Source organism: Sphaerodactylus townsendi, linkage group LG11 (genome assembly GCF_021028975.2).
Source record: "Sphaerodactylus townsendi isolate TG3544 linkage group LG11, MPM_Stown_v2.3, whole genome shotgun sequence".
Lineage (NCBI taxonomy): Eukaryota > Metazoa > Chordata > Lepidosauria > Squamata > Sphaerodactylidae > Sphaerodactylus > Sphaerodactylus townsendi.
In genome coordinates, this window is record NC_059435.1 from 33,026,511 (window position 1) to 33,050,869 (window position 24,359).

The following is a 24,359-nucleotide window of genomic DNA, read 5'->3' on the forward strand; positions in this document are numbered from 1 at the left end:
GTCAATCCTTGGGGTGCCAAGCAATGCAGTGTCAAAATGGAGAACTCATTCCTTGTATTGGTTCATTGTACACACAAGGAAAAAGAACTATGTCTGGACTTTTCTCCATCCAAACCAGCCTTGCACGATGCCTCTCTCACACCTTTCCTGACAGGATTAAGTGAAAACAAAGACCTTGCCCTGGAAAGAGTTCCCATCTCCATCCCTCTGGTGAAGACAATAAATGTGTTAATGTTTTTGTCTGCCAAGTGTTGTCCTAACCAATGCTTCTTCCTCTGACTAATACCTTTAATGACCACCCCATTTGCATTGTCACTGTTTTACAGCTGTAATTTCATCAGCTAGCTTTCTTCTTTGAGGCACTCCTGAGTTTGGAACATCAAGCTGGTGCCTCAACCCATTTGATGAGCAATCCAACCATTAAGGTTGATGCCTGTCTCTTGTCTTTCTTTGGAAAGGCAGGACTTCTCTTTGTCCTGGGAGATTAAGGAACACTCTGCATAACCCTAAGTGTCTACTTTTCCATATAAAAAAGCCCCCTCTCTCAGTAGTCAATGTTCAATACCTCTAGATACCTCTGTGATATTGCTCCACAACACATTGTTCTTCCAGAGATAAGCACAAGTCACTCAGCTCTGTTCATCAGACCATTCTGCTCCAAGATCAGGTGACTATAACCATTACTTTCCCCAATTCCTCCATCTATTCCATATATTTCCCCTCACAACTGCTTATATCATTGGACTGAGTGTGTGTTCTGCTGCTTTTATAATTGCATGCTTGTGTACCCCAATTATCCTTTAGTAAAAATTGTTAAACTTTATTCACTATCCTGCAAGTTTCTTACAAAAACTGATTTCTGTAAAAATTAGCAATAAGGATTCCGAGCTTGCCCAATTTTTTCGCTAAGCCTAGAGTTTGCTCTTACTGATTCCCCACTCTAAGGCCCTTTCTGCACGGGCCATAAACAGTGTCCTAGGGACGGCAAAAACGCTGTCCCTAGGGAGCTGTTTGCATGGGAGGCCCTCGCTTCCCCTTTCGAACCTCGCTCCCTGAGCAAGGTTTTTCAGAAGCAGAGTCTTCCAACTGCTGCTGTGCGAACGGCAGCAGCTGGAAGGCACCATTTCCCCCCTTTCCTGAATGCCTTACTGTCCCCTCAGGCCTTCCGGCGCGTCGCACAGGCCAGGAGACACGCCCCTCTGCCCTGCAACTCCAGAACTGTCGCGCAGGGCAGGGTATGTGTGTCCCCTGGCCTGTGAGATGTGCCAGAAGGCCTGAGGGGACGTTCGGGGGACGGTGTATCCTCTGCGCAGGCTGTGCTGTCTTTCCCACCCCTCCGGGACCATCCATGCAAACGGACCCAGGGGGTGTGTCAGCGTCGTTTATGCCGACGCACCCCCACAGCGTGGCCATGCAGAAATGGCCTAAAAGGGAGAGACCTCCCACCACTTCAGGTAACAGAGGGAAGCCAGCCAGATGCCCAAATGCAAGGGTAGGAAAAAGTGGCCTAGTGGAAAAGGCAAGTCAGAGCTGGCTTACATTATTAGTCTACTCCACATGGTCATCACCTTCACATTTTCTGCTGGATGAACAAAATTTAAGGAAGTTTCATCTGTTCACTTTGAGATATACTCAATTCAAAATGCCCTCCAAACTCAGGCAGGTTTGTTTGGGAGAGTGTGAGAAAGCTGTGGCTAGAGCTGTGGCTATGCTAAACTCCGCTGCTTCATATTGATGTATTTGGGGCTGTGTAGGGATGGGTGGAGGATGATGATGTATGAGTCTGAAATTGTGTGCATCGAGGAATGCTGCTGTAAATTTCGTTGTGCGTGCACAATGACAATAAAATGCTTATGCTTATGCTTATGCTAACTGGGGCGGGATTTTTTGTCTTCAAATAATTTTTCAAACATACAGATTTTTCTGCAAATCTTGCAGTTCTCCTGGATTTGGAGGCCTTAATAATGTAGTTGTAGCTGGTCTCGTATGGATTGGCCTATCCACATGGGGGCCAGCCCTTGGTTATGAAATATATGGCCTTAAAACATTCTAGTTAACAATTCTCAAATTTACCTATTTAATATTTTTCAGAGTATCTTATTTCCTTTTACAATCCCTTTTCAACTGTCTGCATTATTTGAACAATAGCAGCTGGGGGTTTTTTTTGTTTCCATTTTTATATCCTATGCAAGCCTTCCCATTTGTAAGATCTAGCAGGGAAATTCTGAGTTAGATCTATTTGGAAAATTATTCCCAAGTATATGGAACCAATGGTTTTCATCATGGCACCATAATTATGGAAATGATTCCTAGAAAGAGCCGCCAAATTCCAGTTTTATAATTTAGGTATCCCAGAATAAGAAAATGGCTTTAGCTGGAATATTGTTTTGTTATCTGAATATTGCTGTAATGCTGTAGTTTTTATATGTTTTGGGACTAGTCATAACTTTTTAAACCACTTTGAACTTATGTTGTTTAGAAAAGATCACACCTGGAATAAAATCTTAAATATGTATGTTAAACGTCCTTGTTTAAAATGCGCAATTTTTCAGCATCGGACTATTTTATTTTAAACGTATGCCTAACTTCTGCATAGGTGTATCCAAAGGTGAGAAAGGAACTCTTTGTGGAAGCATCTTTCCTCAAAATTTTTGCTATTCAAGCTTTTCCAAGCCAAGCTTCCCTTGTAAGGTTATATTTATGCCTAATTTGATGTTTGTCCATGTATCATGTGTCAGTTTGTCCATTTGTCTGTGAGAATCTGTCAATGCTCCTCTTAAATGAGGAGGTGGTAATTCTTAAAGAATACTTTTCATTTGATTATATCCCCCTCCCACAAAAAATAGAGTAGAGAAGTTGCTTAGAGACATAGAAAAAACCAATTTTCCTTCTGGAGAGGCTTTATGCTGATGTGTCCTATCATCAAAAGGCTTAGTTTTTTCTGGCTCACAACATTTTGGCTGTGACTAGCAGAGATGTCTTACAGAAGCTTTTACATGCTTCCTGTCTGCTGTTAATGTAACATGATTCTTTCCACTATGCAGCCATATGGCAGAGGTGGGAAATAATGTCCTGAGTAGACCAACCCATGGAACAGGAGCACAGCTGGTTATTCCCAATCCCCCAAGCTTTTTCCATATAATGCAGCAAACTGTACTGCTTCTCTTCTGGGAAACACATTTTTCAGCAATAAGCAGAGTTTTGTGTATATATTATACTTACATAATGCACCATTTTGATTTTGCTGCATGCATTTGGGTTCTTGTAGACATATGGAGGTGATTTTAAACAATGGAAATTAGGTGTCCTGAGACTGCTGTGGCTTGTATAAATGCCCTCAAAACAAACACAATTCACTGTAAATTTATGTTTCCAATGTACTTTTTGTGTTAGTTTCTGCTGGAAGTGTCCCTAAGGAGGATCCATTCTGCAGATGTGAAACTGAGGCATTAGAATGGCTAAGAATGAGGGCTCATCATCTTTTTGCTGTGGGCACACAGATGAAAATGCATCCCAAGACATACACATACATACATGTAAATATACATGGAGCTGCCATAAATGTAATGTGGGGACCAGCTACAGAAAAAAATTATGCATCCTATTTCTACAGAATGAATTCTTAAATGTTAGAGATGAAAGTGGTGGGTCTGTTGCTCTGGAAATGCTGTTTTCAGGGTCGTTCCTGTGGCCAAATGATTATGGGTCTCAGCTATTAAGGCAAAGAAAAGGGTAGGTATGTGTGTAAGTGCCATCAAGTTGCAATAAACGTAAGTCAACCCAACAAGGAACTTTCAAGACAAGAGAGAAAAAGAGGTGGTTGGTTGTTGCCTTCTTCTGCAGAGCCTTCCTTGGTGGTCTTCCATTCAAGTACTGCTTTTCTTCCAAAATCTGAAAAGACTGGACTATACTGTGCTACCTTAGGAAAGGAATACATGGACATGATTGTGTCTGGACAGAGGGAAAAGGTGTCCTGCAGGACCAATTTAAAGGTGGATAAACCTAAATGGAGAGTTGCAGAGCATCAGATATGTGGTGTTCTTCCTCTCTGCTGAAGCAAACAAATTAGGTGAAGGGACATGCCTTACAATACTTTTAACTTCAAGTAATCTAAGTTACTTCTTGCCCAACTGACAGATATGGTACTGTCGTGACACTCTTGTCTACTCTATTGTTTTTCCTTTTACCCCTTCTGCATATGCAGAATAATGCACTTTCAATCCACTTTCAATGCACTTTGCAGCTGGATTTTACTGTGCAAAACAGCAAATCCACTTGCAAATAACTGTGAAAGTGGACTGAAAATGCATTATTCTGCATGTGCAGAAGGGGCCTTAGCCTACCAGATCTCATAGCATCTTGCCTAGTTAAGTCCCAAGCATACATGGTGATCAGCTACATCTCTTGACAGTGGGGAGGTTCACAACACCCCGTGAGTATCTTGCACTCTCTCAAAATTTTAAGTGACCCATATAAAGTAACTCTATGTGAATCAATGAATTACTCTACCTCATGGAAGACTGCTTTGAATTATATTCTCTTTCCCAGAGCTCAGAGGTGAGTAATTGCACCTGTCCCACTTGGCTAGACAAAAGATACTAAAGAGCAGCTGAACAGGAAAGAGATTTAAAGAAAAAGCGGCTTTCAGAGTCAGCTAGAAAAACAACTTCCTCCATGATCCTTTTTATGCTGTGCTACATAAAGGAATTATACACATTCTGTCTCTTATTAAAAAAAACTGGAGAAAAATCCTATATTAATAAAAATACCAAAGTACATTTTAGACATTAAAATGCACCAATCTCTGCTATTCAGATGCACAGGATAATAGGTACCATTCAAGACATTCTGCTACAGTGCTATCCTTAACAGTTACCCCCTACTAAACTCATTGACTTCCGCGCATTTCATTTTTAAAAATATGGTCTTTACTTCTCTGGCATATAAACAATGCAATCTCTTTTGTGGATTATCATTTATCCTTTGGTAAACTTAAAGTAAATTCACTCATCAGCTCTCTTCCCCCTCACACAGTCTCAACTGTTTACCGAAACTGTCTCCTTGTCGCCATGAAATCTTTACATTTTTTGGATCCTTATCATCCTGTTTCCTCAATCTCACACTACATTTAGGCTCATTTCCCATCATTCTTCACACAACTCCATCTTGTCATCCATTACATTCCTTCCTCAAACATACTGCTCTGATCTTCCAATTTTAGATCCTTTTTTTCTTTTCGATCATATTTCTTCTAGGTAAATACCTAGAACAATTGATTAACTAATGTTTTAATATTGTTTTAATGTTTATATGTTTTAATATTTATATGATATTGATGATTTTCATTATAATTCTATGTTGTTAGTTGTCTGGAGTCCAGCTGTAATTCAGAAGGATGGGGCAATAAATAAATAAGTAGCTCCCCATCCCTGGAAAGAATGAAGATCCACAATGGGAAGGGGCAGCTACTTTCAGTGCTAGCAGAAAACATGAATAGGATCCACCTCAATGCCAGTTGCTCACAACAAGCAGAAGAATTCAACAGGAAAATGTAAAAAAAAAAAGTGACAAATTTGGGACAGTGAGGAAAAGATACTGAAAAATATCAGATACCAGAAAATAGTGATTGCTCCAGGCTTTAAAAAAGGATAGTTACAGCATATGCTGAGTTTTCAGAAATGATGTACAGCAGCTCCAAAGGAAAGACATGCAATCTGGGTAAAGCAAGACATTAGACTGTGCTAGTGAACAGCTAAGAACAGATTCTCTTTCTAACACAGAATGAAAACAGCAGTCACATCTGTTGTTACGGATGCGCTACCAGACGCATACCTGCCAAAGGGACATATGGGAACAAATGTCCCCGGGCACAGGCAATTTAATCACATGGGGGGGGAATCATACCCAAAAATCTCCTGCTTACCCCCGCTGCTGTCCTTCAAGGAGGCGGCCTCACCAAGAGCCAAATGTGGGCTGCCCTTGGCTGGCTGGCTGGCTGGTGAGGCTGGCCTATGGGGCTTCCACCTGCCCCCCCTGCACTTGGCCCATGGATCTTCTGTTGCTCACGCAGCCTGGGGCCCCGACGGAGCCTTCAGGGCGTCACATGCAGGCTAGCGCCTCTCTCTGCAATGCCACCTGCCCGCCTGCCTGGGGGCACCAGCCAAGGCCCAGGTTGGCCTCCCTGCCTGGCTCTTGGAGGCGGAGGAGGCCCTGAGCTGCACCCCCTCCCCCACGGGCCCTCTCTGCCTGGCAGGTGGGTAAGCTAGTTTCTGGTGTGTGCGGCTCATCCGCCAGATGGCTGCATCTGCAGATTAGCCCAGCCTAGCAGGAGAGTGGGTGGGCAGGTGGGCAGATGGTGATGGTGGCTTTCCCCAGAGTGGGCTTGTGCTCTGCAGCCAGTGAGGCAGGCACCTGGGCTGCCAGCCATCGGGGCATGGTTGGCAGGGGCAAAGGCAACGGCCAGGGCTGCTGAGGTATGAGAATGGCCCCCATGGCTAACAGGGAGATTGTTAGTGGGGCTGGGCACGGGGAGCACAGGGGGGCAGAAAACTCTGGTCTTGCCACAGGGTGCTATTTTCTGCTGGTAAGCCTCTGTGTGCTACCACTCCCAATAGTCATTCTTCTAAAAACATTGGTTGCCATACAAGACTACACGAAGTTTTAGACTGTTCAGTACTTTACACATTGGCATAAACTTTGGAACTCTTGGGGAATCTCCAGAGTTAAAGGATGTTTGTCGACATTAGCATAATGTACATCCTTAGTGTACGCTGTGACTCATTTTCATCACCAACACTTCCTGTTATAAGCAGTCATAAAAAGGAGTACAGTGGGCATGTAAAAACAGAAATGACCTGTGCTTGTAACATCAACTGATGCTGATAATGCAGTTGAACAATATTGTACTTTGCGACAGTTGCAAGTCTGCGATTCAAAAATAGAAATGGTCCACGTGGCAAAAGTTTTTCCATTAATGTCATTAGTGAAGAAAGAATAAAACAAAAGCACCATATCATGTAACAGGCTGAAATTATAAACAAACTCCAGATCTCTCTAATAGTGTTTAAGGGGGAAAGACCCAGAAAGGAAACAACTCCTGTCTTTTTCAAGCAAGTCTTTCAAAATGTGTCAGATGTCTCACAATGCAAGACAGCTTAGCTGTTTGTAGATATTCCCCTCCCTCCCTAATATCAGGAATTTCTCTGAGGCTTCAAGGCACCCTCTCCTTCTTTACAAATTTTGAAGACAACCCGTCTTGTTCATTTAACAAGAGACTCAGTAGACAGGAAAGGAGATGGTGGTGGGGGGAGATCATTTCTCCTAAAGCTTTTTAATTATGACTACAAAAGATTTTATTTTTAAACTAAAATAACTGATGTTAAACATTCCTTCAATTCTTTCTTATTTGGCCAAGGATAATTAAAAAAAAACCCTTGCATTGTATACCTGAAAAACAGCCACTTGAACACTTTTCTTATTTGTCTGCTTTTCTGAGATAGCCATAGCGCTGGCAAGAAAAATATATTCCTTCTCCACTTTAGGAAATTCTGTTTGCTTAAGAAGAAATGCTGGTACTTGAAAAAGTAGACTCTGGTAACTCTTCTCTGTTAATATACAGCCTTAGTTCTGCTTCACACACCGCAGAGCAGCAAATATAATTTGCTATCGTAAGGTGCTGAACCACAGGCAACCCTACCTCTCCATTTGCTTAGAGGTATGCTGCACCTAGTTGCTAGGGCTCTGATCTTATCCAGCCTACTGGCATGGCACTCAAATCCCAAACAAATTCAGCACAATCCAGAAAAGTCATAAAAATCCCACTGAAATTATTTCCATTTATGCCTGGCCAGCTGTCTCAGATGTACCCATTGTGTTGAAGTGTGCCTTATGGTTTGCTGACCAGGCACGCTTCATGTTTCAATAGATTTCACACTATATCCTCATCGTTCAGAATAACAGACACCAGAATGTCCATATACATTTTAAAATTAAAATCCAGTTGATACAGATAAAATATAGACGTTGTTTTGATGAGTTACAAGAAGTGGGAGTATGATGTCCTGCTTATAGCCACCAATTTGTGCACTCTTTGAACATAATCTTTGGATGCGAGCTATTGTTAAAATAAAACGCTGAATAGAACTTAGACCCATGCCATTTTCACAATATGAAGCAAGTCCTGAGGGGGACTGGGTTTCCCTTAAAGGCGTGCTTTCAAATATGCCAAATTGAGAGAGGCTTTCTTGGAGCCATTTCAGGTAAGGAAAATGGAGTAGGGGAGGCAGAAGTCCTTTTTCCAGTTGCACCACAGCTCCAATCAGACCCCACATACTCAAGAAATAAGGAGAATCTTCTTTTTATTTCTTTTAATCCAGCTTTTCTCCATAATAGGGACCCAAAGCAGTTTTGTGCATCGTCCTCCAGTTTATTCTCACCACAACAGCTTTGTGAAGGAAGGTTAGATTGAGAGATTGTGCCAAACACAAGGTTACTTGGCAGGCTTCCATAGCAGAGCAGGGGTACAAACACAGTCAATCCAGGTCCCAGTCCGACACTTGTAACTGCTGTGCCACACTAGCCCTCACCTGCCTGTTACACAGAGTACAAATTGCAGACTGAAAGCTATTTTAAATTTAATAATCATGATGAAACATGGGAGAGGAGGCACTGAGGACCAGAGGCATAAGGGGGGAAGGGTGCCAGGAGACAACTCCTTTTCCTGATGCCTCCCCACTCTTGGGCCCCCTATATCCCCCCTGCACTTGGGGCATTTCAGGGGACAAGGCCCCACCACCGAGCCCCCCCACAGGCTGGCTTTCAAACGCCAGCTTTCAAAAGCTCACCTGCATGGGGGGCTTGGGGGAGCCCACTCCCCCAAGCCATGCCCTGGGCACGGGTGGAGGTGGGGCCACGCACCCAATCCCTGCCCCTGGCCTCTGTGCAGGAGAGCCGACTTTTGAAAGCCAGCCTGCACAGAGGTGGGAGGGGCAGGGAGGGGCTTGTCAGCGGTGGGCAGCCCAGGTGTACACCACAGCTGCATCCCATGCCCCACCTCCCTGCAGGCTGGCTCCTGGGGGCGAGGCTTGGTGGCGTGCAGCTGGGGTGCACACCATTTGGTCACATGGGGGTGTCCATGGGAATGATGTCCATGGGGGTGGTCCATGGGGGTGCCCCTGCTGAGGACTCATGGGGGTGGCATGCCCCTGCTGGGGACACAGCTTGAGAGAGGCCACAAGTTTTTACAGCTACCTTCCTCCTTGTCTTTCTTTATCTTGACTTCTACTTAATAATCCAGATTCACAGATCCAAGAGAAAGCAAGAAGCATAACCTAATTGGAGTCCTCTCACAGGGTGTCAATAAAAGATACCTCTTACTGCTCAACCAGCTTTTCCTTTTTTTCATCTTCATGAGACAACATTGTTCATATTTGAAAATAGTTAAACAAGAACCACCTTCCAGTTCTTTGGATCCATTTATATAAGCATCACGTTTTGCTCATATGTGAAGTTCAGTGCCAGCTGATGCAGCAGGTTACCTGCGACTTGAACACTCTAGCCCAGGGGTAGGGAACCTGCGGCTCTCCAGATGTTCAGGAACTACAATTCCCATCAGCCTCTGTCAGCATGGCCAATTGGCCATGCTGGTAGGGGCTGATGGGAATTGTAGTTCCTGAACTTCTGGAGAGCCGCAGGTTCCCTACCCCTGCTCTAGCCACATTTCACATATGATAACGTGCATGTGTTCGACTGTGCTGAACTATGAGGACCATTGGACAGACAAGGCATCAAAGCTCATGTGTATGCGTGCTTTTCAAATAATAAAACTCATCCTCTGTTAGCAAAATCAAGTAAACCTCCTCGCACCTACAACCCCTGGAAAACAAAGCTCAATTTCAAAGGTTAATACACAAAACAAATATGCCCAGCTAGCTCAAAGGCTTGAATGTAAAATATATTTGCAGATTTGAGTGATGTTTCAAAGGTCCTGGCCAAGTTTTAATGGGCTGTCACACCCGAGCGCTTATGAAAGACTTACAATGAACCAAGCTGATAAGCTGATCTGATTTGAATTAACTGCATGAGATTGCCGCTTTGAAAAGCTGGCCGAAAGAGGCAGCAGCGCTAGGATGGCTGCTTCAGAGGCACGGAAGTGTGGAAGGCAGGGGAAGCTAATTGAGAGATGCATTTGTTTGAGTCTGACATCTTTTCCCCTGAAGGAACCCAGCACAATAGAGGTGGGCTCTCTATTTATTTTTTCAATAAAGGAGACTAATAAGCTTGTGTTTGAGGCTTTGTTCCTATCTGATGCTTTTCACAGATAATTTTTTTAAAAAAATAATGTCGGTAGTTAGCATTTGGGATTGCATTGATCAACCATCAAGCTTTCTCCTACGGTTGCCTACTTCATGGTTGTTGATTTGAGCATTGTAGATTTTAAACTATTCCTTCCATTTACCAGTCAAGGAAGCTTCTCACAGTCAGTGGCATTAAAAAAATAAGAAAATGAAGTTGACGTCTAAAATGAGGAACATTTAAAATGTGTCTTATTGCTCGGTCTGAATTTGCTACATTTCACTGACTTTTTTTAAAAAAATGGACAATACAGATGACATCACGGCCAACCCACTGTGTTTCCACAGTTTCTGTGATGTTTTCTACCTTGTTTCTGATTTGTTTGGTGATTTAAAACATATTCAAATACAATTAAAATACAATTTTAATGACTTCATTAGGTTTTCCAGGACTACCACTCCTTTACGTTTCATCCAGCTGACTTACTCCCAAATCTCTGCAGCATGACCATTTCTCTTAGGGCTCCTATGGATCAATGGATAATTTGCATTTCTTGTAAGAGAGTTGAGAACTGCCTTTCCCCCCATTTTTAGCAAAGCAATATGCAGCAAGAAGATTCCTAAAAATTCTGTGGTAATTTTTCTTACATATTTTTTTAAAAAAAACTACTTAACACCCCCATCTTTTGGAACTCATAATGAATTAGTCTAAAAAATTACAGGAAAGGTGTAAAGATCAAGGTATTTGCTGAAGGAAATTTACTCCTGGTATATAACTAGTAGGATCTTGGCCCTGGAGGCAGGCAGGTCATCCACAATGCCATGTGATGTCCCAGTTTCAATTCTAGCTACAGAATAGTAATCCTTTAACAACGTTTGTGTCAAGATTGCCAACCCCCAATTGTCCTGGGGCTTAGAGTTGTCCCAGAATAACAACCCACCTCCATACTACATATATCAGTTCTCCTGGAAGAAACAACAGCTTCAGAGGAAAGACTCTATGATATCACATCTCTGCTAAACTTCCTCCCCTCCCTAAACTCCAAGTTTCTCCAGATGCCAATCTCAAATCTCCCAAGTCAGAGCTGGCAATCTTACTTCATGTTGATGGTCTCATAGGACTTTGGCTTTGTGATACTCAGATTAAATGAATGTGCCAAATGTTTAGCTTCAGGTTACTCTGATTTCAGTAGAGCTTAAATTGTGCATGGTCAGGGGATGGAGGTATAAATGCTTACCCTATTATAGAGCATTTTAGCTCAGGACATTTGAGCTGCTTTTCAGCAGATCTCCATTTTTTCCTAGTATTCTTAGCAGTAATAAGAATGCTGAAATTATTTTTCAGTAAGTCTAATGGTCCCAAGGGTGAACAAAAAATGAAAGGAATGCCACCAACAGCAGAATCAAATACAAAACCGCTGCACTTATTTAAAGGAGCTTTCACCTTTGCACAGTAACTACCCATCTACATTATAATTAATTTTCTAATGCATTACACACTACTCAATAAACTCTGTAATTAAACCTGCCACGGAAAACAAGATAGCAGATCTAAAGTATACCAGGCAGTCCACCCAACCTCAGGTTATCCAAAAGCCTGTTACTGTATTTAATGTAAAATATATTCATTCCTGTACTGAAGTGTAGAGCAGAACAACACATTATGCGTAGCTTTGTAATGAGCAACAGTTTTTAACAGGTTGCAACCATGGAGTGTTGACTTAAAGAGCAGACCAGCATGCGAGAAGAGGGCTATTTAATTCATTCTCCTAGTATCATTTTCACACAAAATCGCCATCCTCAAACTGGTTTTACTCCCTGGGGAAAATTTATGAGTACCAGTTAGCTTCCCATTAGGGGTAAAATCACCTTGGGTAGCAATTTTCAGTGGAGCAATGTGTAAGGGAAAGAGTTCCTTTAAATTGCATCTCCTTCCTTTTGGGAAGTAATCATATAACAACGTATAATGTGCAACATAAAACCTCGAAGAAATGATCTTGCACAATAAGCTGTCAGAAGTCATGTGATCATTGCGTCAATTTTCATAAGTCCCAGTGTCTAAGATCATGTATAAAAGAACATAACCAGAGACCTGATAGATCTTACCTGGTTGATCTATCCAGGATGAATTCATAAACATATGTTCCTTACTTGAAGTATGTAACATCTCGTGTCAGCAAGTCATCAAGGTATGGTGATATTGATGGAAAGAGACTTTGATATATTCATCTCCTCCCTAACACTTAAAAACTAACTATACAACCTGATGTCATTACGTTGAGAATTTCTAGCGCCCATTGTAGAGGAAGCAAAGTCATGATGGAATGATACTTTGTTATGTAGCGAGCATTCCTCAACATTAGACAGATGGAAGATTTTGCCATAAAGATACTGTTGACTCCATTGGTGTACGTAACACCTGTTCCTGCTTTTAGAAGGAAAATCATGAAACAAATATGTCCTTTTCTGTAATAGAACATTAAATTTTCAGAAGATGATCTAAAACGATTGTATTGATGAATGTCATGGTAATCTTTTCACAGATGTCAAACAAAAAAGATGTGATGAGTATTATAACTATCACAGTATTGTAGGGCCTGCAAAATGGAGATGTTCTACCAGGCCTATGATTGAGGGCCGCGGCAGTAATTTTCTGTCTTAGCTGGCCTCCCTTTCCCCTTTCTCCCTTTCCCTGTCCCACTCTTTTTCAATTTTCTTTTCTTGTTTTTGTTATTAAGGTATTATTAACCCCATTCTTCGCTGGGTTTATATTCTTGGGCACCTTGATTTATTATATTGTTTTTATTGTATTAAATGTTGTAAACTGCTCTGAGCCTGTATAACAGGGGACAGCGGTCTAGAAATTCAATACACATAAATATACACACACACAATTTTCTATGCTGTTTGCTTCTTGATTGGGTACAAATACATGAATCAGCTTAGGACAGAGGCAGGAAATTATGTTCTCTATCAAGTGTGCCAAACACATTGACCAACATCAGCGACAGAAGATAACAGGCACTCCTGATGAACCACTGTAATTAACTAAAATTTTATAGACTCTGAAGCTCAAGGAACATTCATTTAGCTATGGCAGCTCTCTAAAGATAAAGCTAACCAACATATCTTTATTACTATTTTGCCCAGTGTCTCGATTTCATAGAAACATCGTAACCAGAGCCGTAATTTCAAAATATATTCTAACTTGCTTGAAGACAGTTTCCTGTATTCAGGTCTTAGAATCATAGGGTTGTTCTACAGGGGAAAAAATGCAGATCTAATGACACTGTTGAAGAACGTACACTACCCAGACTTACTGAGTTTTCAAACTGATTAAGAATGTTTCTACATTTCACTGAAATCAGAATACAAGGCACTATATGTACTCACCGCAGTATGTCCAGCACAGTAGGTGTAGCTAGCATGGGACTGGTAGTGCAAGCTTGTTCTTGGGAAAGTATATGTGTTCCAAAGAGGCTGGCTGCTGCTCCACTGTGAACTAAAGCCAGGACTCATGGTCACCCGATATTTACTGTTGTGGTACGTTCTCACTGTGGAGTTGGGCTATAAAGAGAGAGAAAAAATCTCATATAAAATACAAATAACTGGACTCTATATGACAAATGTAATGTTGCATTTGCACAGCACATAACATTTTATACTGGAAAGGCGGGATTAATTTACAAATCTATGAACATAAGTGTCTAGGAACCTTGGACTACAAGGTGATCCACAAGGACTATCAGGGAGGGTCAATCCTGTTCTCTTCCACTGGCACTTCCCCCCTACAGACTCCATTTTCCCCATTACCACTGGCTTCATTTCACCTTCTCCCCAGTACATCAAGTCCGATTTCCCCTTCCTATATGTTCCCTTCCTTGTCACTGTATTGGTAGTTGGCATCACACCTAAACATTGGCTGCCATTTTGTGTTATTATGGTAACCCTGAATGCCACATGCACAGTCGTCACTCTTACAGATGCCTGAGAGAGTGTTCCAGACAACATTTCTAACAAATTTGATTTTTCTCAAACATTTTGGAGGTCATTCATTTATAGGGTTGCCATAAGTGGGAGGTGACTTGACAGCACTTAATGTACACGCACAACACCCAGGGGCTCCCTTTGGTAGAGTTTGCTGGTCTTGTAATGCATATTTTCTCCTTTTTTATTCTGCAAGGAAGTCAGACCATGACTTGTAGACATGAGGGTGCAAAATCTATTCTTCTGAATTACTCCAAAAGGCTGGAAAATAAGTAGGCCTCCTACAAAGCCACAATTTACCCATGATCCTCCAACAAAGAGGGGCACAAAGACTGGCATAATTTAGGTAGAAGTAACAATACTGCAGTGAATAATCCCAAGGGATAATTGATGTAACAGGTGACTCACACCTCTTAAGTCCATGTAAGGATGCATAGAGATCCATTATTGAATGCAGAGATTCAAATAAAAGTAATTGCCAATATTTAATAGCATAGCTTCACAGACATTCATGTCATGAATGATGACAATGCATCAATGTTATGCATTGACAGTAATACCAATATTGCATGTTTTCTTATTGTGATCCAGTTCACACATGAAATCACTGGTACAGTTTATATCTAATTGCCCCATACACCTTGTTTCTGCATGAGTGAATTTTGTTCCTTTTTTGGATTTTTAAAAGAAAATTATTCATGGCTTTGTTGCTGGATATAGTAATGATTTGTCATGCTTTATCACTGGGATCATTATTAATGGTCGCTGAATGGAAAAAGAGCCATTCATATTTGCAATTTCAATCAGCTACTGCATTGTTGAGTACATGTCTGAACTGGGCTTTTAAAAGTCAGTTGGGATGCTCAGAGAGCATTACAAATTCATCAGTACAGAACAATTAAGAGGCTATGCAACAGTGGGACCTTTGAATCATGCCATACTCCCATTAAAATGCTCCAAGAGGTGAATTTAGACACTGTGAGTTATACATTACAAAAAAGGTGAAATGCAAAGATTGCAAAGATAGATAACTCTTTCCATCCTGAACAAGATCTCTCTCCTATGGTCACACTCACTATGTATGACTCTTAAGTAACCAAATATATGCAATATCTTCTCAGAAAGGCCATCTCATTTTATTTTTAGCCACAATGTACAAGAATGTTCCCTGTGGGGGGCACATTACCCCACCACAGCGCTCAAATGAGCATTATTCCTCAAAGCGGCTTTGTGCAGAAGTGTGAAGCATTTTTCTATATATTCTGTACTTATTGGTTGAGATTCCTGGGGCTTAGAATGGATTGCAGTTTTAGTAACATGGGAAATCAGATAATCCACAGTCCTGCTCTTAGGAAAGCTATATCTAGCAAGGAAAAGCAAGTCCACCTTAAGTTTCCATGGCTGGGATCCAGTTTTCAGTTAGAAAAACCATGTAGAGATGGAGGGGATTGAACACCTTTATTCTCCCTGTGTGGTTGTGATCTGAATTGGGGTTCCCCAGAACTGAAATTTGTCTTTGACATCTCCATCATCTCTTCTTTGCCACACAGAACTGCTCATACAATTAGGCTAATGTGCAATTTTGCTTTACATGGAACCAAAGAAATGTCTTGAATCTGCAGCCGACGTGGGGGCTATATCTACATTAGATTAATTTTAAAAGAATGCTGGCTCATGTTTGGAAAATGCCCAGACCAGGCTTCCAAAAACAAAACAAAAAAGCACTAAGCATCAATAGTTTTAAGCCAGAGGTTCACCTTGGCTGGATGAGCCCCAGCATTTTAGCGCCAGGGTTTTATTGTAGACAACAGGAATGAATGGTATGTGTATGCAGGATCGTCTTTTCCACATGCTGAATAGTCTAATCTGTACTTACACATCTATGATAAGAAGGCAGAGTTTCTAGTTCAGAAGCTGAGGGAGCAGCAATGGCGTAGTGGCTAAGAGCAGGTGCACTCTGATCTGGATGAACTGGGTTTGATTCCCAGCTCTGCCGCCTGAGCTGTGGAGGCCTATCTGGAGAATTCAGATTAGCCTGTGCACTCCCACACACGCCAGCTGGGTGACCTTGGGCTAGTCACAGCTTTTCGGAGCTCTCTCAGCCCCACCCACCTCACAGGGTGTTTGTTGTGAGGGGGGAAGGGAAAGGAGATTGTAAGCCCCTTTGAGTCTCCTACGGGAGAGAAAGGGGGAATATAAATCCAAACTCCTCCTCCTTCTCCTCCTCCTCCTCCTCCTCCTCCTCTTCTTCTTCTTCTTCTTCTTCTTCATCATCATCATCATCATGTCCCCTGCCCCCCGAAACATTTAAATTCTGGTACCTCTATTTTTAGAAAATAATTTCCAAGATTTTGACACTCTTTCAATGAATGGGAAATTCACTGTAGTGGGGAAGTCCCTGTTTTAGAGCCTAGGAATGCATTTTCAGTTGATCTGAGAAATCCTAATGAAACATAAAGACAACAGGCTGTCCCACATTTGGTCATCATCAAAGAAAAAAAATTATTATTTTTGTACGGATGGATAACTAACTATTGTACAAAAACAAAAACCTGCAAGTGCACTTGCCCACAAAGACAATAAGGAGAGACAAACTAAGGAGGAAAAATTCATTAATGAATAAATGCTGCATATAATGAACACAACAATATTTGAATCTAACCCACTTTAAAATGCATTACCCTGTACCATAGGGATGCTAGCAAAACTTTAGCAGAAGTCTCATCTGTCAAGAAAATTTATATATTTATATATAACATAGAAGTTCTACTTTCACAAAATAAAACAAATACAATAAAAATAGAATAATAATCATGAAATAAATTCATAATGCTATACAAACAATCCAGAGGCATAAAAACAGTGGAACAGTAGAAGCTGCCTAAAATCTCAACCAATATTCCCACTGCAACGTCAGAATAGAGCAGTGGACACCAGATGTGTTTGTCGCATCGGTTTGCAACAAACTGCTAATGTAAGAGGGGAAAATTGCCCTCTCCAACCAGGGATACAACTACAGAAAATGGTGCCTGTGGGAAGCAATAAAATTGTGCTCTCACCCAACATGGATTCCCCTGCCCCAGAGCAGCCGCAACAGTGGGCAGTGGAATGTAAGGATGGGATGCTGGGCCACCCTAGCCGTGCTAAGAAGGAAGGAAGGAAGGAAGGAAGGAAGGAAGGAAGGAAGGAAGGAAGGAAGGAAGGAAGGAAGGAAGGAAGGAAGGAAGGAAGGAAGGAAGGAAGGAAGGAAGGAAGGAGGGAGGTTTATAAATTTAATAAACAAACAAACAAACAAACATGTGGATGCATTGCCAAACATGTATGCAAAACATAGCATATGCTCCACATTCAGATATTTAATTTTGAAGGACTCTGGGAAAGGAACTGAACTGTAAAGGATGACAACTCTCATCCCAACTCTCACTTTTACAAGACTATCTGCCAAAGGAAAAATACAGGAATAAAATAAGGATATATGATATAATTTAGAGGTTATATGATTCTTCCGCCTGCTTCCAACACACCAGTTGATCAATAGGATGAAACTGCATTTCCTCCAGGGGCATTGATCTCTATAACCTGGATATTAGCCATCATTCTTGGAGAACTCCATATCTCACCTAGAAACTGGAAACTTTACCATGGAGCCAGAGAAGAATACATGGTTCTCCCTTTTCTTTTTAACCTTACAAAAAATCTGCAATGTAGGTTAGTCTGAGAGAGAAGGGGGACTGTCTCAAGCTCAACCATGTGAGCGTCAGGGCAGGGATTTGAATCTATATCCTAGTTTAGCATTCTAACCACTGTCGGGTGTTGTAGGGGTCAGAATGTTGGGCTAAGACTGAGGACAGCCAGGTTAAGCTCCCTAATCTGGGACAAAGGAACTCAGCCTTTCAAGCGTTTATCTACAGGAACCTCACCCGCATGCAAAATGCTGGAGCAAGGAGACAATGTTCTCCTTTCTCCTTGCCTTTAATGAGTTCCGAAGGGTGCCTCCAATCCAGAGGGAAAGGCTGGTGAGTGACAGCTGCCCAGAAGGTTTCACAAGTATAAAAACAAAGGTCCTTGCTTTCTGATTTGACAAGGGGCCAGGCCTGGCTAGGAGACCCAAAGGCAGGAAGAGCAGAAGCCCAGCAGAAGAGAAAACAGCTAGGGTTCACCCCCCTCTGCAAAGGAAAGGGACGATGACATTCTAGCCCCATCCCTTTTGCTTCTCTTGTGTCAGCTGGGGGGGCTCTTAAAAAATCTACCCCCCACCCCCCGTTTAGCTTTCCTCTTCACCAGTATGCCCTTCACCTGTACACCCAGCCTCTGATAGGGTGCCTCCAAGCCAGGAGAGGAGAGGCAGGTGGGCAGCAGGCAGCAGAAGGCAGAGGCTGGTGGGCTCAAGGCACAGGAAGAGAAGGCACAGCAGTGTTGGTTGTGAGGCTGGGCAAGATTCCAGCTCACTGCTGTGCCTGATCCCTGGCAGGGTGCCTCTGAGCCTGGCAAGAGGCAGGCAGCCAGCAATGCCGCAGCAAGAGCATACCTGGTTTCCTGCATGGCAGGCTGGACAGATAGTTCAGGGAGAGGTGCTGGACACCCTGGGTTGAAAGATCTGCTCTCCCACTACCCTGCAGCTGCAGTGCAACTTTTCAAGGCAGGCTGGTGCTAAGCTTAGGCATGCTGTTTCACTGCTGCCTTGCGGAGTCCTAGGCACCCAGACCCCACTGTTTCCCACCTATGTCCTGCCACCACCAGGGTTCCCTATGTTCCACCACTTCCACCCAGTGGTATTCGGGGTCCAAATGGCACCCGGAGACAAAAAACCCCCTTTTCAGGCACCCCCCGTGGGGCCCCGCTTACTCATGAGTAAGAACTGCAGTGTTTATTCACACAGCGCTTCGTCCCCCTCACTCACTTACCCTTTCCTTTCCCTGCAGGCTCTGAGGCTCGGCTTCTTTGGAACATTGCTCTTTTAAGAAAGTCATAGAGATAGGCTGCCCAAGAGGCAGCTTCCCTGAAGTCGAGCCTCAGAGCCTGTGGGGAAAGGAAAGGGTAAGTGAGTGAGGGGGCCAGGCGGGCAGGTGAGCAGCGGGCAGGTGGGCGGCAGTGGCGCGGTGGCAGCGAGGGGTGAGTGGGGGTGGGCAGGAGCCTGCTGGGTGCCCCCACAGGCGTGCACCTGGCATCATGGGTGGTCCCATGTCTCCATAGGCGGTAAGCCACTGCTTCTACCCTCTGGCTTGGGATGAGCCTTGACCTGGAGGTAACCAAACACGCCCCCAATGTGACCCCCATGACTAGTGCTCAGGGCTCCAACCCCATCCAGCTCCCTCACTATGTGTATCTCTCCAACCCCATCTGCATGTTGAAAGAAACTTCAAGTGGTTCTGGATTTCCACCATGTGAACAGATAGTGTAAAAAGAAAGAAGAAATTTTCTTCTTGCACACAATTTACCAAAAAAACACATAAATTTGTGCTCTAACAACACAACCCTAAGAACACTTGTCTTGAGAGTAAGCCGAGCCCCACTCAGTGGACTTGAGTAGGATTCTGACAGGCCTGCTTAGGATGGAACTGAAATTTACTTTTTGGGAATGCTTCACTTCCCACAGATCTGGAAGTCTTTCCTCCCCCCAAAATTTCCCCACAATCAAGTTCCCACTACTCAAACTGAGCTTTTCTCTTTTGTCTCATGTCAGTGATGCCTGCAGTGCGATTTCTAAAGATTTAACTTACAACTCTCCAAACACAAAAGCATAAGAATGAACAGGAAAGGCTACACTAAACTCTCATTAGTCACAGTATATGACAAGTGGTTACTTTGTTCATTTTGAAGAGGGTTTTGGAGGGAAACACTGCCCTTATACTTAAAGAAGACCTTTTTTTCAAATAAATCTTTCATAGGACTGTGAATCATGGCAAATCAAAGGAAAGATTGCTAGAAAGAGTTTGCTTTAAAAAAAAGTTCCCCCCAAAGGAATACAAAATGAATTCTTTTTTTTCCTTTGGCCTTTTACTTATTTTTTATATTACTCCTCAAAAATAAATCTCATCTTTCATGACAGATCTGAATCACTGCCGAAAACAAAAGCCTCAGCTCCTTGTGGGTTTTACTACAAAGGGATGACAGAGTCACATTTGGAATACGGAGGGATGTATCCAGATTTACCGTTAGGACTCTCTAACCCAGGCTCCCCGAGTTAGTTTCTGGAGCTCAAGTATAAATCTCAAAAGGTACTCTGCAGCTGGCAAGAGGAGAAGAATAGACTGGTCAAGCCACAGATTCATAGAGCCTGCAAATTAAGTTACAGTTTGACACGTCCTTAACGCTGTGCCCAAAGAAGATTTTGAGGCCTGGATTGCTCTCCCTCAAATAGCTTTTTATCTTGGCTATGAGGCTTCAAATTCCAACCCTGGAATTTCTGGTGAAAGTTTAGCCGGTTTATATGAACCTTTCTGTCCTATCAAGTTTGTTTATTTGCAAGCATGAATCAAGTTATCTTTTGAGTAATTTAAATTTTGCATATATCAATGAACTAAGCAGGAAGTTATGCTGAGTTTATGATAAGAAACCAAGCACTGCTTGCTAAATTCAAACCAAGCCTTCATTTAACACAATCCCTTTGAAAACTGGTGTGAAAACATACATAATCTTTTTATATGTCCCATGACAGCTCCTTACAAATGGGTAAAACTCAATGGGGAAAACACAAGCACATAGAGAAATTCAAGAGTGCCAGGATTTAAAAAGAGGTGAGGAGGTAGGTCTGGACTAGAGTAGGTCACTGCAGGAAGGGGTGATAGCTACCTTCTTGCAGAGGAGTAGGTCCAGAGGGGCAGGCTTCAATGCCCGCATTGAATTCCAAGTTGAGGAGTAAAGAGCTGGCACACAAAATACCATAAAAAGAAGTTTGCTTACCCTTCATTAAACTAGGAAAACATTCCAATTAGAGTAGACAATATGGAACATTATTCTAATAACCATCATTTCCCAGTTTTTGCTGTACATCCTCCTTTTTTCAACAACTTTCTCGGATAGGTTATCTTGAAGTTATTAACCATGGTTCTTCAAAACATATACAGAAATGGATAAAAGTTAAATGCCAAGAGAAGTATGGCAGAGTGCCTGGAAATATTGCTGCTATCTGTCAAAGATCTGCCATAAGCTCAAACAAGTGTCTTTAGGAACAATCCATACAGTTCTTGTTGGAATAAAGGTATTCAGTTTGCCTCACTCCACATAAAATGCCATGCTATTGGGAAAGAGAAAGAAAAGATACAATGGAAAACAAGGTTTCTGTATCCTTAATACTTGAACAGAAGAGGAAATTTTGGCAGGCATGTGAAAGGCTGAAACGACTGCAATCTCCTCTTTGACACAATTACTTAAGGAGAAATAAACCTTTTTTATCTGTTCACCCTATAACATGAATACGATTTCTAGTGTTTCAAAACATTTTACGGCCTCCTCTGAAATAGAAAACTGAAAAACACTATTTTCTTGAATTGTAATTCACTGAAGAGCTGCTTTGCAATGCTTTTTTAAAAAAAGATATTTATAGAGCATGTTTCAGCTTCAAAGCAGAGCACAGATACTTAAGCAGCAGGAGAAGTTCGGCTAGTCCAAACGTTTGAAGCAGATTTTGGACACAGCATCTATCGACCATTTCTCTACTTATTTGAATTAAATATTAAATATAAATATGACCAGGCTCTTGTTCATTTTTGTATTTCCCTCTACTTCCTGGGCCCTGGGGTGTGACCTGGCTGACTTGGCATCTCCTCCTGTTGGTCACCTCAGAAGATGGCCATGTGACAGTGTCCCCACACCAAGAGTTTGGGGAGCCCTCATGCCTTGCCCCCAGGAGGAGTTGCAGATATATGAAAACTGCCCTCACTTGCACAGCCTGAATAGTCAGGAACCCTGCTATCACCAGGGCATCTTCATGGTCCTTGTGGTCATGTTTCTGGGCAGTTTCCATAATGCACACAGTTTTAAAGCATCTGACCTCAACCACCTATTGGCCACATAACCTGAAGTCAAAGGAGTGGCTGCTGTGTCAGGAAAGGGGGAGTGGGCCAGGAGTCGGGGTTCCTCAATCCTGACAGGTGTCATTCTATCCATGCTAGGTGATTGTGGATACCCCTCACCCCTTATTTGCTGACACCGTAGCCTGAGGATGACTCACCAGACTATGCAGCCTACAACAAAGCCTTTGACTTTGACAAAGTCTTAACTTGCATGGTTATTGAGTGAGTATTTGACAGGGAGCTGGGCAATGTATCTCCTGGAAGTCATCAAGCTCTTTGCCATCAGTGCTGTCCTCCACAACATGGAAATCTACCAGCCTTTACCAGCAGCTTTCATAGGGAGCTTCTAGGAGGGTCCATGGGTTGGGGGGCAGGATGATGCACAGAGGAGGCAATGGCAAAGCAGGATATCAAAGGGCACACTGAACGTGAGCATGTACAGAAGCACTTCTGGTACAGGAGACTTCCTGCCGTCCAGTGCTGCTATTTGTCACTGATGCCACTGTGTGCCTCTTTCAGGTGGCATTTCTGTGGGTGAACAGCATTAAGGAGCTGACTGGCTACAACCCACAAACAGCCCACATCCATGTTCAGAGTCCCATGCCTGAGTTGCACTAGTGTGCAGCCACTGTAGAACTGCACTGAGAGTGGTCCTTATGCCAGTGTATCTCAGACATAGGCCCCTTCCGCACATGTGGAATAATGCACTTTCAATCCATTTGTGGTTGGATTTTACTGTGCAAAATAGCAAAATCCACTTGCAAACAATTATGAAAATGGATTGAAAGTACATTATTCTGCCTGTGCAGAAGGGGCCATAGCCAGTGTAACAGTCAGTCGGCTCTCTGAGCCCATTTGCTTCCCATTAGGATTGCACTGTTAATTGACTATACTGAATAACTAATTTTTTTTGCCAGAAAATTTCAAGCTGTTAAACTTGATTCAGTTTGCTTTCACAGCTGGCATATTAATGAGAGAGGTCAAAACCAGTGTTCTATGTTTCACCTTTTCACAGGACTTCAAAAAGACATGTGGGTTGCATAAATGACATTCAGAATTTAGTTCACACTCTTCTTTGTTGTTACACCTTGAACATTAACTTCTTCAAAGTGTGTTGGGAAAACGACATCAATATGAGGATCTCCAATCCCTGGATTATAATTATTAAAAGTATTCTGCCGTTGGCTACTTCTTCTGTAGTTTTGTTGAAAGAGAATTGTGCCGGGAGATTCTTATTAGGCATATTTCACTTCAACCACCAGCATATTTCCTTTGAGTCTCAGAGGATTAGGGAATATAAGAACATTCACTACAGGAACGGATGCCATTGCTGTAGGTGCCTCTGGTTGAGATATACAAAATGTCTCGACTTGAAGCATGCCAGGGAAAAGATTATAGATCTAATCCACAAATGACTCGAATGATAAAACAGAGACAACAAGGTTTCCATTGAACTACAAGATGGGGAAGATGTAATGTATAGGAAATTAACTTATAGATAGAATGCTGAATTTGCTGATAAGCAGAATGAGCTAGCCTCAGTAAGGAAATTTCAGTTTAGTTCTAGAAAGTCATGTTTCAACTTATTAGTACAAGTATCCAGAATGGGTGCATACTGGAAACATACACCGAGAAATGCAACAGAATAATGGAGGTATGTAGTTTGGATAACAGGTCCAAATACTCATTTACTTACTTACTCCATTATCCCCCAACTGTCTTCCTAATGCGGGATCTTACATTCACTTACATTCCTCTTTCCCCTTGTATCCTCACAACAACCCTGTCAGGTAGGTTAGGCTGAATGTGTCTGATTGGTCCAAGGTCACCCAGCAAACTTCCAAGGAGTGGGAATTTAAACCTACTTCCAAATAAAACGACCAAGACTTGGCTGAAAAACATCTAAAGAGACCTGTGATTTTTTAAAAAAAAGGTTCCACTGCTTATTACGGGCAAATTACTTTTTCACAAAATTCTTCCCCCTACTGAAAATTAAAGGAAAGTTGTAAGCTCACAAGTGTCTTGTACTAATTACCATAGTCTAAATTCTCATTCATTCACTGAA

General features: G+C 42.4%; 1 protein-coding gene across 3 annotated transcripts in view; it reads right to left on the minus strand.

Moving 5' to 3' along the window:
- RBMS3 (RNA binding motif single stranded interacting protein 3) overlaps positions 1-24,359 on the minus strand; it is an 882,486-nt gene that overhangs the window by 616,251 nt on the left and 241,876 nt on the right. For all 3 annotated transcript variants that reach the window (XM_048510687.1, XM_048510685.1, XM_048510686.1), the window contains exon 2: positions 13,686-13,859. In XM_048510687.1, coding sequence (XP_048366644.1) covers positions 13,686-13,859 — 174 coding nt within the window. The remainder of the gene's footprint in view (positions 1-13,685; positions 13,860-24,359) is intronic.